We start from the raw sequence: 18,373 nt of genomic DNA, 5'->3' as shown, positions 1-18,373 counted from the left end.
AAAAGATGAAAGGTAATTAGGAGGAGAGGCATTTAGGTCTATATATTTGAAAAGTTTCCATTTTCCATTTTTCATTTTGCAGTCATTTACAAATAATTGCTACTTAGCAAAACGTGTGGATGAAGGCGGGGAGACACCTACACTATGAAATGGATTTACTCCTATAAGATGTCATTCCATGTTAGTTTTCTGGAGTTCTCTCCCCCTTTGAACAACCTCTCTGACACCAGTTTGAATATGGAATCATTCTTCTATCAAAATACACAGTCTTAGGTTGACCTTCTTTATTATCCCTAGTCGTACCATTTGCACCCTGATGGGATACTTCAGTCTCGGGCAGGACAGCACATTTCTTAGGAACATGGGCTGTAGAGCCAAATGCCAGGTTCGAGTCACTGTTCTGACACATATGAGGTCCTAGTAAGCCTTATTTCCTCCATAATAAAATGTAAATAATAACAGTATCTACTTCTTAAAATACTTCCTAAATTGTAAGAACTTAAATGTCAGTTACTTTATAATTTTATCTGTCCTGTACATGTAAATTACTTGCTCAATAGAAATTTACATACAAAAATTTATTTTATTTAGAAAAGAAAAAGAAATCCCACCTATTATGTGGAACAGTCATCAAAGCAATCTTTATCTATAGTGTTTAATTCAAAATTCTCTAAAGCAATGGTTCTCAAAGTCTGGGGTCCCTGGACCAGTGGCATGAGTATCACCTGGAAACTTCTTAGAACTGGAAATCCATGGGCCCTGCCCCTATATGGAGTCAGAAACTGAGAGTAGAAACCAGGAACCTGTGTTTTAACCAGTCCTCAAGGTTATTCTACAACATGCTAGAGTATGAGAACCACTGTTTTAAAACACATATTTCGGTAGACTTGTATGAATGAAACTATACGGAATCACTCATACATTTTCTGTTTGCCAGTGCTGAAGTATGTTGGGTATAAGTTCCTATTCATGTTGAAGGTATCTTTTTTACCCAGGGTACACTTTCACTAGAACAAACCAATTATACAAGGGTATACCGGAGTCTTTTTTCTTGGTGGTCCAACCTAAACCCAGAATCAGAAAATCTGGGTTCCAGTCCATTAGACTCTACCATTAAACTACTTGTTGTATTAACTTTCATATTAAAAGGGAATTAATAATGCTTTATAAGATAAATGAATCAAAGTCTTTACAGACTGCAAAAGTGTCACACAAATACATCCTATATGAAATACACCCTCTGAATCCATAAATCACGTGCTGATTGCTCATCTAAAGCAAGCATGGAACAGATATGTCCACTTAGTAACTGACTCATGTTACTACATTTACACTCATATTTTCTCTACAGCACTCAAAAGATTCTAATCTCAGATATGTTAAGTGCTTCTTACCGATTACAACTGCTATGGCCCCTAGTGCTAATCCCAAGACCAGGATTAGAGGTGCAACGAATAATTTTCCAGCTGGAAAACAAAAGGCAAGACCATTTAGAGTCTTAAAACTAATTTATCAAACAGTTTCAGCAATGCTTTTTAATACTACAGTGTACATAGTTTTTTAAGAAGTGTGATTATAATTAAGGCAATATTTCTCTTAGGAAATGGATCAGGTGTAGAACAAATATACTTATGTAAATTCAGTAACTCCACAGAAGTCCTGGGGACATTAGTCAAACATTTCATAAATCATTTAAACTTTCTAACCAAAAAAATTCCAGTGTTAGTGGTTCACTTTATTCTACCAGGACCATTCATCTTGGTGCTTTTCCTTTAGATCTCTGTCATTTTTCAAGATTCTGAAAGATTAATAAGGGAGTGACAGACTCTGAGTTGGCAGAAGAAAATCTAATTAGCTCACAAAATGGAAAGCTAATAGGTGCTATAGACGGCTTACATCTAAGCCCATATCTGAAAAAGTGATTTACTTACTTCCTGGGTCCAAAGAAGAGTAATAATATGAAGACCTAACCAGCTGAACTACAACTGGGATGCTTAAATATTGTTATGGAGCTCCTGGTGGCTCAGTTGGTTAAGCATCTGACTCTTGATTTCAGCCCAGGTCATCATCTCAGGGTCCTGGAATCCAGCCCCACATCCAGCTCTGTGCACAGCCAGGAATCTGCTTGAGGATTCTCTCTCTCCCCCACTCTCTCCCCCTGTCAGTGCTCTCTCTCTCTCTCTCTTTTTTTTTAAAAAGATTTTATTTATTTATTTGATGGACAGAGATCACAAGTAGGCAGAGAGGCAGGCAGAGAGAGAAGAGGAAGCAGGCTCCCTGCTGAGCAGAGAGCCCGATGTGGGGCTTGATCCCAGGACCCTGGGATCATGACCTGAGCCAAAGGCAGAGGCTTTAACCACTGAGCCACCCAGGCGCCCCTGCTCTTGCTCTCTTAATAAATAAATAAATAAATAAATAAATAAATATCTTTTAAAATAGAAATAGATAAATATTATTAGAGAAAATTACCAATAAACATACAGTATATTTAAGGTTATTCAAATGAATCATTTTAATAAATTCAGAGAAAAAACTGATACTGCCAGAGAGGAGGAGGTAAGGGAGATGGACAAAATGGGTGAAGGGGAGAGGGCAATATAGGCTTCCAATTATGGAATGAATTAAGTTACTGGGATAAAAGGCATAGCATAGGGTATATAGGCGGTGATATTGTAATGGCGTATGGTGGCAGATGGTAGCTATTCATGTGGGGAGCACAGCATAATGTACAGAGAAATTGAATCACTGTATTGTATACCCAAAACTAATGTAACATTGCATGTCAACTAGAGTAAAAAAAAAAAAAATTAAAACATAAATTGGAAGGTCTGCATTGGTCTCATGGAAAAAATAAAATGTGAGAAAAATAAAAGAAAGCACTTATAAGAAAGCTACGTGCTGGTCAGGTGGCCAAAGGATGGCATCAACCAGCACTTTTTTTTTCTGAATAAATAGCTGAGGAGCGATTATACTAAATGCTGGTTTCATGTAAACAGGGCACAGAGTTCACAGTCAGATTTCCACTCACTTTGAAAGGCACAGCACACGCGGAAAGAGGATAGTAGTTAGTATCTTGTCATCATATAGTGACCTTGACCTTAAGGCAGTGAACAGCCGCACCACTCAAACACAACAAAAGATGAGAAGGAGTGGAAGGGCTTTGCCATTTAAGGATACACCAGCAACAGCGTTCTACAATTAAGGACAGTAATTTGGAATAAGCAATTAAATTAAAAAAAAAAAAAAAAGAAACATAATGCTGTCATTTGTTGGAAGTTTGTCAGAAAAGTCTTAATTTTTTTATGTTTAAGGAATGGTCTTTGGAATCCTGAACAGACAGCTAGAAAATACAGTCTTTAATATCTAATTTAAAAAGATGACTATTTAAATGTCTAACCATGGGATTTATTTATATTTTTTGCCAATGACAGAATCCAGTTAAGTATTATGAACTCTTTTTTTTTCAAAAGATTTTATTTATTCATTTAATAGGGAGAGAGAGAGACCACAAGAACAGGGAGCAGCAGGCAGAGGGAGAGGGAAAAGCAGGGCTTAATGCCAGGACTCTGAGAACATGACCCGAGCTGGAGACATATACTTAATTGACTGAGCCACCCAGGCACCTCAGTAATATGAAATCTTATCGAACAATGACATTTTTTACATTCTTAAAGCTATGCTTAAGAGAGTTTTAGAATATATTGGCCTGGATATTTTATTTTTATTTTTTAAGAGGTTTATTTATTTATTCTAGAGAGAGACAGAGAGAACAGGGAGGGGCTGAGAGAGATGGAGACAAGTAGACTCCCTATTGAGCAGGGAGCCCACTTCAGGGCTTGATCCCAGGACCCTGAGATCATGACCTGAGCTGAAACCAAGAGTTGGATGCTTAACCAACTGAGCCACCCAGGAGCTCCTGGTCTGCATATTTTTTTTAAAAAATCTGTTTTTTCCTGTACCCATTGCTCAGTATAATCATTCATGTTTCCTTTTAAAATAATTATTATATTTTAATAATAATAATGAAACATGATTGCAGAGTAACAGAACTAATTTTTTTTTTCTCTAAGTATCAGAAAACTAAAAGAACCAATGAGCCTTTTCTTTGGGAAGTAATAAACTTATTCCAATCATATAATCAATGTTTAACACATGTTTAATTTTACTTTTGAAACTGTTTTGAGGAATTAAGCACATCTTCTTTTATTCCTAGATTATTAACAATTCATTTAAAATACTATTCTCAATAGCTGAAATAATATTCTATTATATCCATATATATCTTAAGTATTCATGTTTATTTAATTTTGTTCCTTTTCTTTGCTATTTTAAAATATACCTGCAAATAAACCACTGTCAGTCTAGATTTATCATTTTTTTAAAAGATTTTGTTTATTTACTTGACAGACAGAGATCACAAATAGGCAGAGAGGCAGGCAGAGAGAGAGGAGAAAGCAGGCTCCCCACGGAGCAGAGAGCCCAATGTGGGGCTTGATCCCAGGACCCTGGGATCATGACCTGAGCCGAAGGCAGAGGCTTTAACACACTGAGCCACCCAGGCACCCCTAGATTTATCATATTTTAAAATATCCTTCACCTTACTATCCAATTTCTTTGCCAAAGAATTGCACAGAATTTCTAATTCATTCAGTAGGGTATGAAAGTCCAGCATTGAGTATTAACAAAAAAGTTTGCTAATCAATAGTTCAAAAAAACTCTTTTTAATTTACATTTCTCTGCCTACTAATAGCATTGAATATTTTAAAAAATGTTTATTGGCTACTTGCATTTTTTCAATTTTGGTTCCAGACTTCATTATTTAAAAAAAATTGGATATTTATTTTTGGAGGAGACTCTAGTGCTTTTGTTCATATAAACTATTGCCACTTAGAAATCAGTTAAAGACCTATATTTTCTTTCCTATTATACCCTTTAACATAACACTTTGAGCATCTGTATGTTAATGGTATGAGAATTCAGTACTTCTCCATCACTTTTATTCGCAACACCATTCATTGAATAATCTGCCTACTCCCACCAGGGGGATACCCCCATGTCAGAAGCTGCTAAACCCATCCTCAAATCTCTGTTCTCCCTTGTTCTTTAAGAGTAGAACCTCTGATGCATAGGTGGGCACACAGTCACATGGAATACAAACCATGTTTCCCATCTTCCAGCTGTGAGAGCAGAGCAGGCACTTTCTCTGCCTCTGTCTAAGGACATGTGGAGGCTGCGGTCCCAAATGGAGGGAGCAAACTGGGTTATGTCCCATGAAAACAAAGTGCCTACACTTTACTAGGGCTTTGCTATCAGCCACCTTCCTAGCAGGGAGAAGCTAAGTTTGTGACTTACAGAGTCGTTCCTTTTCCAGCCTTTTGTGTGGCTGGGAGAGGTGTGGACCACCTTATTTGGAGTTATGGTCCAATAGCAGTTAGAGACAGCCATACGGGAGGTGGGAAAGCAGGTGTGGGAGGGAGAGCTTCTCGGAAAGCCAGCTGCTCCCTACTTGTCAGGTTTGTCCCGACACACAGGTGCATGCACACACACAGTAGAAAAGAGGCCCCAAAGGAAACCATTTACAGAAAGCTGACCATAAAATTTTAAATAAAAACAGAAGAAACTGTGCAGAGAAGATATTCCCTCCTGACAATGTTCACTGGCTGTGCATTTTATAGGCCATTAAATAACTCAACTCCTATTTTATGACCCAAGAAGAGGATTCTAGTGGCCTCCAGGCAAGTAAGATGACCCAAAGAGAATGTATCCAAAATATTACTGGACAAAAAAGGCAAGAAAAACTTCCCTTATTTAAGAGTGATTAAACCAAATTACAAAAAGGGGAAAATGATGATCAAATAAGAGATTATTAAAATAAAAAATGGAAGGAAACATCTTATCACAAAATGTCATTGAAGTAGGAAAAAAAACTAGTAAAACAGAAAATATAAGAATTTTGTATTTTTTTTGGTTGTTCTCTGTATATAGTCTTACAAATAGGTTATAGCTCAAAACTTAATTTGCAATTTAGTATCCTCATGGTAGTAATGTTATAAATAGGCATTAGATTCCCTAGATATCCCTCCAAACTCTATTTAATAAGTAAATATTGGGCATACAATTATAATACATACAAGCAAATAAACAGCAAATATATATACTACAAGCAAGTAAACAGGAAAACATTGAAAATCATTAAAACCAATCTTGACTATATTAAATGCTATTGGTTGTGAGTATTTAATTAAAGGTCAACAAGGATATTTTCATAGAGATCATACAAGATTTTAGAAAATGATGGCACTGGTTTCCATAAGTTAAGATGAATTTTAAAATATATGTTCTATCTTTTACCTAAAAGAAATGCACCATTAGCACCAGCTTTGTTCTGATTCGCCATCATATGATTCTAGTAAGGTGAGAGGTCTACAATAATAATAAAGTGATGGAGGCTTAAAGAGAGATAAAAAGAGATTTTCATGAAGTAACTAGGCAAAAGTAGGCAGAAAATGGGAAATGTGGAAGATGTTTGCACATATATGAGAAAGACTCTCGGAGGAGGAAGTATTGAAGTTTTGTGTAATGGAATAGAAGAAACCTCACAGTGGATACATTCCAGAGAGGTAGGGAGCTAATGGAGGAAGATGTATCAGGTCAGAAGAACTCTTATCACACAAAGGTGGTGGCATCAGCCCAGAGCAGGAAATCTGGGTTTATGTTTGCATATTTGTGTATGAGACCATGTGTTGTTGAGGACAAAGAAGGGGGTAAAAACTTAAAGCATAAAGGCATCACATTTGGATATTTAAACTTGGGTTTGTATGTAATGAGGCATTTGATACTCACTTCATTAACTGTTAGCTACTATATTAACTATTATTACAATAGGAACATACATACAACGGCATTGACTATATAGATACAATAAGAATCCAGCACAAGGCTCTGAAACATGGGGATTTTTATTTATTTTAGTTTTAAATTTTATTGATTGATTGAGAGGTGGGGCAGGAGAGACTCACATGCACTAGAGAGCAGGGAAGGGGGTGCAGAGGAAGAGGGAGAACAGAGAATCCTAAGCAGGCTTGATCTCACCACCCTGAGATCATGACCTGAGCCAAAATCAAGAGTCCAAGGCTTAACCAGCTGAGCCACCCTGGTGCCCCATAGGGATTTTCCAAAAACTGTATTGCACGTCCTCCATGAATGGAGTATATGTGTATAACAACTTGCTAGGTATTGTCAACAGAAAAATAAATGTGACATGGTCCCTCTCATCAAGTGGCTTACAATAAGGCTTCAGAAATTTAAAAAATGAATTTACATTTCTGCAGTATAATAAATAATTTGTTTTTCAAACAAAATCTGCTTGCTCGTATAAGTTGTGTCTAGCCACCAAATTTAAATTTCCATTCCAAACTCAAAAGTAGAGAAAATATCTTCCTCTTGTTTTTGGGTAAAGTCCCCCACGAGAATACCTGGCGGGTGCTCAGAATTATCATGGCTAATACATCTGAATTCTCTTATCATCGCTTACTTCCCAGAAAACATTCCTATAAAGCATGTCAGATACTCACCACAGACTGACCCTCGCACTAATCTCCTTAGATGAGGTCTCTCTGGGAGGTAGCGATATTTGCAGCCAAATATACTGAGGTTTGATGTGTGGTCTCCAAAGAAACGGAGTTGGCGGTATCTTTCCCCACATCGATAACAAAAATTAGTGTTACATTGTGAGCAGGTCATATGGTCACATCCTTCAGTTCTCTGGATGTGGATCTGTATTGACGACAGAGGAAAAGACAGGAAAAAGTTTTTATATATTTTTACAAGTGAAATCTGGCAAGTGTTATCGAACAAACAATTTCCACCAAAACAAAAGCCTTCCACAGCAGTTTACTTACAATCACACTGTGCAAGATTGTGTTTGTATCAGATATTCTAATGTATAAATCTCAGTAACATTCAGGTACTCAAGCTGTTGGCTCATTTTGGCCAACTTATAAACAGGCACATCCCAAAGAAAACCCACTTATCTCTCTAGACATACACCTAACTCAGTGGTTAGGAGGCAATTTAAAATGCTGTGAAAGTATATTTTGTTTATGCTATGATCAACAAGAATGAGGTGATTTGAGGAATGAGAAGAGATGAAGAATATTCCTTAAAAGAAAGGATCATGTAAAACTCTGTGTGCATAATTAGAAAGGCACAGAAATCTTTCTTTTTTCAAAAAATTTTATTTCTAAGTAAAGTGTACACCCAACATGGGGCTCAAACTCACAACCCCTTGAGATCAAGAGTCACATGCTCTATGGACTGAACCAGTCAGGCACCCTGAGTAGGAGTCCTTCTTTGGGGAAGAAAATGATAGCAGCTGTAAGTGTATTCACAATAACATTTCAGTTTCCAATTCTAATGTCATTCGCAAGTATGTTTTTGGGACTGTTTATACAACTCCTTCTGTTAAACTCAGCGTTTTCCTCTATTGTTGCAGTCAAGTTACATGTAAACAGAGCTTCACCCATAATGTAATAAGAACTGTACTCCCACAGTCTACCAGGTACCCAGCATGGGGGGTCACTGTCTCAAGCACTGGGACCATGTTACAATAAAGATATATTCCTTGGGGCACCTGGGTGGCTCAGTCATTAAGCGTCTGCCTTTGGCTCGGGTCATGATCCCAGAGTCCTGGGATCAAGCCCCACGTTGGGCTCCCTGCTCAGTGGGGAGTCTGTTTCTCCCTCTCCCACTCCCCCTGCTTGTGTGCAGGCTCTCTCTCTCTCTCTCAATCTCTCTGTGTCTCTCTGTCAAATAAATAAAATCTTAAAAAAAAATATTGTTCCTTGAGACATAATTGGACACTTGGCTCAGAATCTTTATGGACACTGTACGTAAACTGGGGCCATCTTTCATTCAAGTATATGCACCCTTTGTTAGGTGAATTGCCATGAAAGAGAACTTAACACTACCTCATAAAAAAAGAAAAAGATTTGGTTACATGGTCTAACCCTTATGTTAGGTTAAAACAGGATCACCAGAAATAGTCTTCCCATTTCACTATAGAATAGGCATTTGCTACATTCAAGTCACATCCCACTCATTCTTGTTTATTTATATATTTATTATTTATATATTAGTTCTTTGCTTAGAAAATGTATTCAAAATGTCCCCAATACCTTTCTGACTATTGTAATTTCTACCCATGACTTTGCTTGGGGATGAGTGTGTCAGCGAGTATTTAATGTAATTGGGAATTTCACAACATGCGAGTCAAACCCACCACTGGTTGCCTCTTTTTAGTGAAGTCCTGGTTGCAGTCCACAACTTGCCACAATTTTAAAAGAGTAAATTCTACACCCAGAGTGGGGCTTGAACTCATGACCTTGGGAGTTATATGCTCTACCACCTGAGCCAGCCAGGTTCCCCCAACTCTACACGTTTCATTTAAAATCCTACTCTCCTTCCCCTGATACACAAGGTAGTTCCCTGAACTTCAATAGTACAGTTATATATTTATATTTTTCAATAGCTTCTCAACAATTATGGAAATGAGATCAAATCATCCAGGAAAAAGAGAAGATGTTTAATGTGAAAAGAGAAATTTCAAAGTTGGGAGATAAAGTTATCCATTACAAAATATGACCTTATTTCATAGTTTTTGAAAAGAAAAATTTTGAAATTGCTAACTCCAAATCATATGCAGTATTTCAGTTTTAGTGATTCAATAACCAAAATTTTGAACTTCAATTTAAAAGAATAATATGAATTTTTAGAAGGACTTCTGAGGGTGCTTTTAAAATAACAGTACATAGTAATCATAGTAATGGTGAAAGTTTCATTTGATAATACACATATTTGTGAATCCATCCTCTATCCATCTATCCATCCATCCACCTACCATCCATCCATCTACCTACCTACCTACCATCCATCCATCTACCTGTTTATCTACTACCATCCGTCCATCTACCTACCTACCTACCTACCTACCTACCTACCAATCTACCTACTGGAGAGTTTCTAGGTGACGATGACTATTTTGAAGAAGTAATAACTAAACAAAGAGCAGTACAATGACTGCCACCATAGCAGGCACTTAATAAATGATAACTGAATGAACTGAGAAAGAAAAGTGTCCTAAGTAGTTGGCAGGACATTCGGTACTGAAGATCATTAGGCTGATTATAGGTTAAATGTCCTTCCCTCCCAGTGGCTGACTCTTGGCAGGTAAGCCTTAACTCATAGGGAGGTAGAAAAAATCTGGGCTTTGACTTCACGAAGCCCTGTGTTTGAATTCTGGCTCCACAAGCTATATAGAAAGAGGTTACTTCTTGCTTCGATTTAGATAATGTTACTTACATGAGAAAAAAAATGTGATAACATATATATGGTGCCTAACCCATTGTTGGGCACTTACATAGTCAGATCAATATAATATTGATTCCATCTATCCCTTTCCCTTTCCCCACCTAAAAATGTGAGAAATCCAGTGCCTGATAAATGTAACTGCACACCCTCTGACCGCTGGGTGGTCCCCATTCCTATGTTTTCATATGGGTAATTCTTGGTTGATGCTAAACTAGAGAGTGCCTTCCTAGGCAAGGACTAGTTTGTGGTCAGGTGCATATGAACATCTCTGGTCCAGGGTTACTAACAAATCCTTATGGGCCAATAGAAGCAAAACTTGTTTTTCCTGCTATTGGCCACTTCATCTTTTTAAATTATATTAATTTTTTTTCTTTTACCTGACAGTCCAGTAAGAGTGAATCCAGATTTTGTGGGACCTGAAGATTATCCAATTTGAGGGGCCCTCTTAAAGGAGAAGAATGTAAATTACAAGTACAGTTGACCCTTGAACAACAGGAAGGTTAGGGGCAATGACCCCCCCTGCAGTAAAAAATCTGCCTGTAACTTTTGACTCCCCCCAAAATTTGCTAATAGCCTACTGTTGACTAAAAATCTTACTGATAACATAAATAGTTGATTAACACATTTTTTATATATTTTATATATTATATGCTGTATTCTTACAATAAAGTAAGCTATAGAAGAGAAAATGTTACTAAGAAAATCACAAGAAAGAAAAAATACATTTACAGTGAATCTGCAAGTTCAAACCTATGTTGTTCAAGAGCCAACTGTACAAGTTAAATACAAGACCTAAGAAGGGGCTTGTACAGGTGAGGGTCTCTGGGACTTAAGGTCCTTAGCTTCCTGATAATTTCTCATCTAATCCAGCACTTCCCCTCTGTTGTGCCTGTTTCTGTGAACAATTCTGAAGAACCATTCCTGTTACCACAACCATTTTATAGTCATGCCATTCAGGAATAATAGAGGCCAAAAGTTCTAGTGGACCCTTGAACTATTTCTGATCCTTCTTCAGGTCCCTGAGCACTAGGAGAAATCATGTTCAAAGACAATTGCTGACCACCCAAAATAAAGGTTACTTCAAGTCGACTCAACTTTTTGATTGTATGTTGTATATGATCTTTAATGGAAATAAGGACGCTTAATGCATTTCCTGGTCGCACAGCATAGTGTTGTATGTGACCTATAAAGGGAAAAGGACTAATATTTGTTTAGAGCCCATTAATGTGCCAAGATTTGTACATAGATTAGCACTGTTAAACCTCATAACCGCACCATGAGACTGGTGTTCTTATTCCTAACCTGAGGTAGGAAAAGTAATCTACTTGAGTGAATGGAGAAAGGATTTTGATTCGCATCTCTTTCTTTATTATGCTAAGCAGCCTTTTATTAACTTAAAGTTAAAAACAGAGGGTCAATAGTGTCCTTTGCTAACTGACAGCACAAGCTTTGTGCTAGTCAAACAAACGTGTGTGTTCTCACACACAAGGCATATCTTGAGTCTTTCAGCTTGTTTTAGCTGCTCTCTGGACCGATTTACATTCTTCCTGTAACACAATATCAAAACTTTTTGACAGGAGACATGTACTAATAAGTCAAGCTTGCCACTGACGTTCACTTGGCTCAAAATTTCACATGAAATTGTCACTGCCATTTTATCTCTGCTTTTTGCTTCATTGGGTTCTAAAATCTTTACGTGGCATATCTTATTTCATTTAAATAGTGAAGACTATAATTTCTAGTTTCTAGTTTCTATAATTTCTATTCTTTCCTTCTCTCTCTCTCTTTTTAAAGATTATATTGTAAGGAATATCTACATCTAATATTGGGCTTGAACTCACAACCCCAATATCAAGAGTCTCATATTCCACTGACTGAGCCAGCCAGGCACCTCTTTCCTTATTGCTAAAATAATATCTGTATAGAGCAGGCAACTAAAATATTGTTAGTCCAATAATCTTTCTGCACAGGGACTGTTAAATTCTTTTTTTTAAAGATTTTATTTATTTATTTGACAGACAGAGACCACAAGTAGGCAGAGAGGCAGGCAGAGAGAGAGGAAGGGAAGCAGGCTCACTGCTGAGAAGAGAGCCTGATGCAAGGCTTGATCCTAGGACCCTGAGATCATGACCTAAACCGAAGGCAGAGGCTTTAACCCACTGAGCCACCCAGGTGCCCCTAAAATTCCAAACTCTATAGTAAACTTGTACATTGCAGGATTATATGGTTTTAAAGATTAATTTGAATATCTTACATAAGACAAGCCTTTAATACTATTGTAACTACCTCTTGATTATACATATTTTACAATTTGATAATTACGGAGAAATGAACTGACACAACGCAAATTAATGTGCAACAGGAGACATTACTTTTCACATGTGCTAAGCAAGTTATAATTTTGAATTCCTAACACTCAGGGGATGATAAATTTCATGTGCTAAATGAGTGCCCTAAGTATATCATTAAAGGTCACCCTTTGACAATGCCATCTTTGTTTCTAGAATATAAAGCCTGAAAACATGCTTTAAATTATATTTACATCAAGTACATTTTATTTCTCAAAGAAACTATTTTTACTTGGTATTATAGTTTCAGAACATTCGTCATTTTATCTCTGCTACAAAACGAATTAATTTAGCATCAAAATTCTGGTTTTGCTTAAGAGATGGAGATAAGGTATGACAGACAAGAAACTCTTAATCTATTAGATCAAACTGACTACTGATTCATAAAGCACAACTCTCATTTGATTTGTTATGACTCACAGGGTTTCTTCTCTCCCTTTATAATAAGTGAGTGGCTGATACTTAAAAAGTTGAATATTTAAACATTAAATGTTTCTTAGAACTCTCTACACTTAAAATTCATCAGATGAAATATTCGGAATATGGCACATATTTCTTTAAAAAGACCTTGAGGGGTGCCTGGGTGGCTCAGTCGGTTAAGCGTCTGCCTTTGGCTCAGGTCATGATCTCAAGATCCTGGAATCTTGAGCCCAGCATAGTTGGGCTCCCCACTCAGTAGAAAGTCTGCTTCTCTTTCTCCCTCTGCTCCTTCCCACACCCTCCCCACTTGTGCTCTCTCTCTCTCAAATAAATACAAAATCTTTAAAAAAAATAGAAAGAGCTTGATATTAAATCCACTTTATAGTTGGGCAGAAATGACAACATGAACCTTTTTTGAGTCTATGACATTCCTCATAGGGCTAATACATTCACACCTATAATAAGATATTAATTATGAAAACCATACATATATGTACATTAGTATCTGCCATCCTCAAGTTGTTTATATTTTGTTTAGTAAAATGCCTACAAAGTATCGAAAAAATACAAGTAGAATCCAGCCATTAATTTTCATATAGATTCTATTTAACCAAAAGGTAGAAGAATAACAATAAATGAACTGCTAAGTATTTAACTTATTTTATAATTAAACCAGTACACCTCCCCAGGGTGCCTGTGTGGCTTAGTCTGTTGAGAGTCTGGCTCTTAGTTCTGGTTCAGGTTGTGATCTCATGGGTCCTAGGATCAAGTCCCATATCAGGCTCCTTGCTCAGTGGGGAGCCTGCTTCTCCCTCCCCCTCTTCCTGCCACTGCCCCTGCTTGTTTGCTCTCTCTCTCTCTGACAAATGAATAAATAAAAACATCTTTTTTTAAAAAAGTAAACATATATACAAAGCCTTCAAAGATCTGATAAAAGTATTATGAACCTAGAATTCTTGCCCAACTATAAAATAAATAATACGTGAGGGCAGAAATAAAACATTTCCAGAGATGCTAAGACTCCTCTGTACCTTCTCTCGGGCCACCAATTAAGGAAGCAAATGAATGTGAAATTCAAGAAAAGACCATTTAAGAACATATAAAAAAGGTTGCAAGAAATCTCAGAGAAAAAGCTGGCAAGCAATTGATCCAATTTAGAATAGAAAGTTAGTTGGTTTAAAGAACATCTCCAAAAAACCCACAATGGAATATACACCAAGTTCTTAAATTCCTGAGGAGCAAATATTCAGTAACATGATAATTAAAGTGGGCATTTCCACTCTCAATAGAGGGAAAAAAGAAACAACGAGAACTTTCAGGGAAAACAAAACAGAAGGAATGTAATTTCAAATATGGAGTGTAACAAAATATGGCACAATTAAGTAATTGATAGTGAGCAAGGAGGCTAGAGGCATTTTTCCTAGAAGTTGCGAACTCACAGAAAAAACAATATAATCCTAATTCCACAATTATATGTTTTTGATTGTGGAAATACCCAATTGGTTTATAAATGTTAGAATCATCCTTTAGGAAAAAAAACAGAGATATTAAATATTATATTAGAATAGAATATGAATGTTATTAAATTTAACAATATAAAAACAAAGTTACAGCTTATAGAGAATGAGAAATAAAGAAGAAGCAAAAAGAACTACAGGAGGGCTACATCCTCATAGATCATTTAAAGTTGTCAGGATACTGAATAGACATTTGAGTACATTATTTAAAAGTAAAAGATAATCAAAAGAGAACTAAAGTAACAACTATCAAAAATTGGAAGGAGAAAAAAAATTGGAAGGAGAAGAAAGGAAGGGATTACATAAGTGAAATGAGTGGTCACCTCTATGAGAGTAGACTACATTGCAAAAATAAATAAGACGTTGACTGCAAAATTATTTGATGTCTCCTGCTCTGTTAGCTTTTTTTTTTTTTTAAGATTTTATTTATTTATTTGACAGCGAGAGACACAGTGAGAGAGGGAACAGAAGCGGCAGGGGGCGGGGGGTGGGGAGCAGGAGAGGGAGAAGCAGGCTTCCAGCTGAGCAGGGAGCCTGATGCCCAACTCGATCCCAGGACCCTGGAAGCATGACCGAGCCACCCAGGCGCCCCTCTGTTAGCTTTTTGAAGCCAATACTCTGTCTGAGAACTTTAGTTGTCTTCCAATGCACTGGTTTTCTTTGTTATAGAGAATTTCATATATACTTCAAGTTAAATCTTATGACTGATTCATGATAACAAAGTTTTTTTTTAAAGATTTTATTTATATACTTGAGAGAGAGAACATGATAGGTGGGTGGGGGATGGGGAGGGACAGAGGGAGAGGGAGAAGCAGACTCCCACTGAGCAGGGAGCCCCGACAGTGCTCAATCCCAGGGTTCTAGGATCATGATCTGAGCCGAGGCAGACACTGAATCAACTGAGCCACCCAGGTGCCCCGACAAAGACTTGGAAGAAGAAAGTAGAGTACTGTCCAAAGCTTATTTCCCAGGTGAGAAATCTACTATAATTTAGCCCCTAATTTTCTTCCTTCTTCTTCCCCATACTTCCTGTGACCCCATGTCGATGTTCTCAAAAATCTTCTGATGCCAATTCTGCCAAAGGCTCAGGTGTCTTCCCATCCTGATAAATCCTCCTGTAATTCTGCTCGATCTTCTGACCATTGATTACCCTCCTACTTCCATCTTTCCAAGGTTCTTAAAAGAATATACTCACTGCTTTTCTTATTCACCTCTTAATCCTTCGGTTGACTGCATCCCCACGTTACTGAAACATCCAGATCAGTTGTCTTTCTCCAGAAAAGATTCATTCATTCATTCATTCATTCACTCATTTACTCAATAAGTATTTATTTGTTCATTGTTAAAATATGACATGGCTCCTGCGCTTAAGGAGTTTGTCGTCTGAGGTGTAGACAGACATTAATCAACAGTACAGATAAATAGTCATTTGCAACCTAAGGCAAATGCCGTGAAGGAAAAGGAGAAGGTATGAAGAGAATATTGAATAGGAGGAGCTTGGTCTGGTCTGAGGGTCAGAAGAGGCTTCTCCAAGAAAGTGACATTGATCTGAGAAATGAAGGACAAGTAGCAGTTCACCAACTAAGAGGCCTCAGACATAGGGAGTGCATTCCTAGCCCAGCATCTTCATGACACCATATCCATGAAATGAGAAGCAAACTGAATCAGCCCTGTCACAACATTCCTCATTCTACATTTTAAAACTCTTATGTGTATCCTTCTGCTCAAATGTTCTTCTCTCCCAGTTGATAAGATCTAAAAGGGCCCTAGATCATGTACATCTTGTCTGTTCTTTTATTAAAGAAACTTGCACAGGTCCTGTCACATACGCATGTTCTCAATAATTGTTCTTACTAAAAGAACAAATGAATATTATCCATGACCCTCTAATTGCCAAACCTAATAAATATGTCTTTTATTTATTTATTTATTTATTTTATTTTTTTTTTTTTAAAGATTTTATTTATTTATTTGACAGAGAGAGATCACAAGTAGATGGAGAGGCAGGCAGAGAGAGAGAGAGAGAGGGAAGCAGGCTTCCTGCCGAGCAGAGAGCCCGATGTGGGACTCGATCCCAGGACCCTGAGATCATGACCTGAGCCGAAGGCAGCGGCCCAACCCACTGAGCCACCCAGGCGCCCCAATATGTCTTTTTTTTTAAAGATTTTATTTATTTATTTGACAGGCAGAGATCACAAGTAGGCAGAGAGGCAGGCAGAGAGAGAGAGGAGAAAGTAGGCTCCCTGTTGAGCAGAGAGCCCAAAGTGGGGCTTGATCCCAAGACCGTGAGATCATGACCTGAGCTGAAGGCAGAGGCTTTAATCCACTGAGCCACCCAGGTGCCCCCTAATATGTCTTTTAAAAAGACTTATATATTTATTTGTGTGGGTGGGGAGAGGGGCAGGGAGAGAGAGAGAATGCTTAAGCAGATTCCTGACTGAGCATGGAGCCTAAATCTGTGGGGCTTGATCCCAGGACCCTACGATCATGACCTGAGCTTAAACCAAGAGTCTGGCACCCAACTGACTGAGCATCCAGGTGCCCCAATAAACATCTTTTAAATTCTTATCTTACGGTATCTCTTAGTGGCATTTAACTGGTTGATCACTACTTCCTTCTGACCGTTAATATACTCTTCCTTCAATGCCACCTTTTTTCCAGGTTCTCTTTTCTCTCACAGGTTCCCATTTCTTCACTTATCCCTCAATTCTACCCATGACTCACATACTCTTTGGGGGATACTCTTTCATATTCAAACAGTTCCAGCTTCCCTCCACTAGATCTCATTTCTTCACTTACACCGTGGACCTGGCTCTTGAGCAGCAGACTCATGTAACAACTATTTGTGGGTCATATATACCTATATGCCTGACAGCCATTTCAAAGTCAAATAAGCAAAGCCAAACTCATCATCATTTCATGGCCCCTTAACCCAACAACAACAAAATAAAACTAGGTTGAACTTCATTATTTTATCTTAGTTTATGGTATCACCATCCATTTAGAACAAAAGTAAATATTTGGTGGTTATTCTCTTCTTACATCATACATCCACATATAATCATCAAGGTCAGGCAAGTTTAGCCACAAGATATTTTACGTAATCCTTCTCTTCTCTAGTCTCTTGACCATTGGCTTAGCTCATGCTGTCATCACTTCCTTTTAGATGTCTACAACTACCCTCGCAGGATCAACAACAACTAACCCAAAATATAAATTGGACACCATGCCCCTGCCTACCGCTTTTCAGTCTGGAGGCTAAAATCCAAGTTTCTTGACTTTGCATGTGAAACCCAGACTTCTGTTTCCTTCTACAGTCCCACCTTTCACCACTTCCTTCTATGAACTTTACTCTCAGGGAACCACAAAGTACTTGTGGCTGCTGCGCAGAGTACACATTTCCTGGCTCTCTGCCCTTGTATTTTTAATTGTAATAATCTCACTCCTGGATACCTTTTATCATGCCCAAATCCATCCAATAATCCTCAACAAACTAGCTCTCCCTGGATTCCTCAAGATGAATGAGATATCCATTAACCATGAACCTTCTAATAATACTCTACGCAAAGCCCTACTGGAGTGCAACAGTGTTTGATCATTGTCAATGTAATGGCTGTATCTCCCCTTCTGTTTCACCAGAAATAAAAAAACACGTTTTGCAGAGCATGTAATGGACTCTTACTAAAAGTCCTTATGTGTAAGAAAGAAAAATGGCATTTA

General features: G+C 37.6%; 1 protein-coding gene across 1 annotated transcript in view; it reads right to left on the bottom strand.

The window, feature by feature from the left end:
- The window catches only part of RNF217 (ring finger protein 217), a 142,252-nt gene that overhangs the window by 9,741 nt on the left and 114,138 nt on the right, over positions 1-18,373 (bottom strand). Inside the window, exons 4-5 of the mRNA XM_047733357.1 lie at positions 7,575-7,776; positions 1,395-1,466 (exon numbers count right to left, since the gene is read on the bottom strand). Of these exons, the coding sequence (XP_047589313.1) occupies positions 1,395-1,466; positions 7,575-7,776 (274 nt within the window). The remainder of the gene's footprint in view (positions 1-1,394; positions 1,467-7,574; positions 7,777-18,373) is intronic.

The sequence above is a fragment of the Lutra lutra genome, chromosome 6 (genome assembly GCF_902655055.1).
Source record: "Lutra lutra chromosome 6, mLutLut1.2, whole genome shotgun sequence".
Taxonomy (NCBI): Eukaryota; Metazoa; Chordata; class Mammalia; order Carnivora; family Mustelidae; genus Lutra; species Lutra lutra.
The sequence above is the reverse complement of the archived record's forward strand: the minus strand, read 5'-3'. Positions and strand labels throughout refer to the sequence as shown.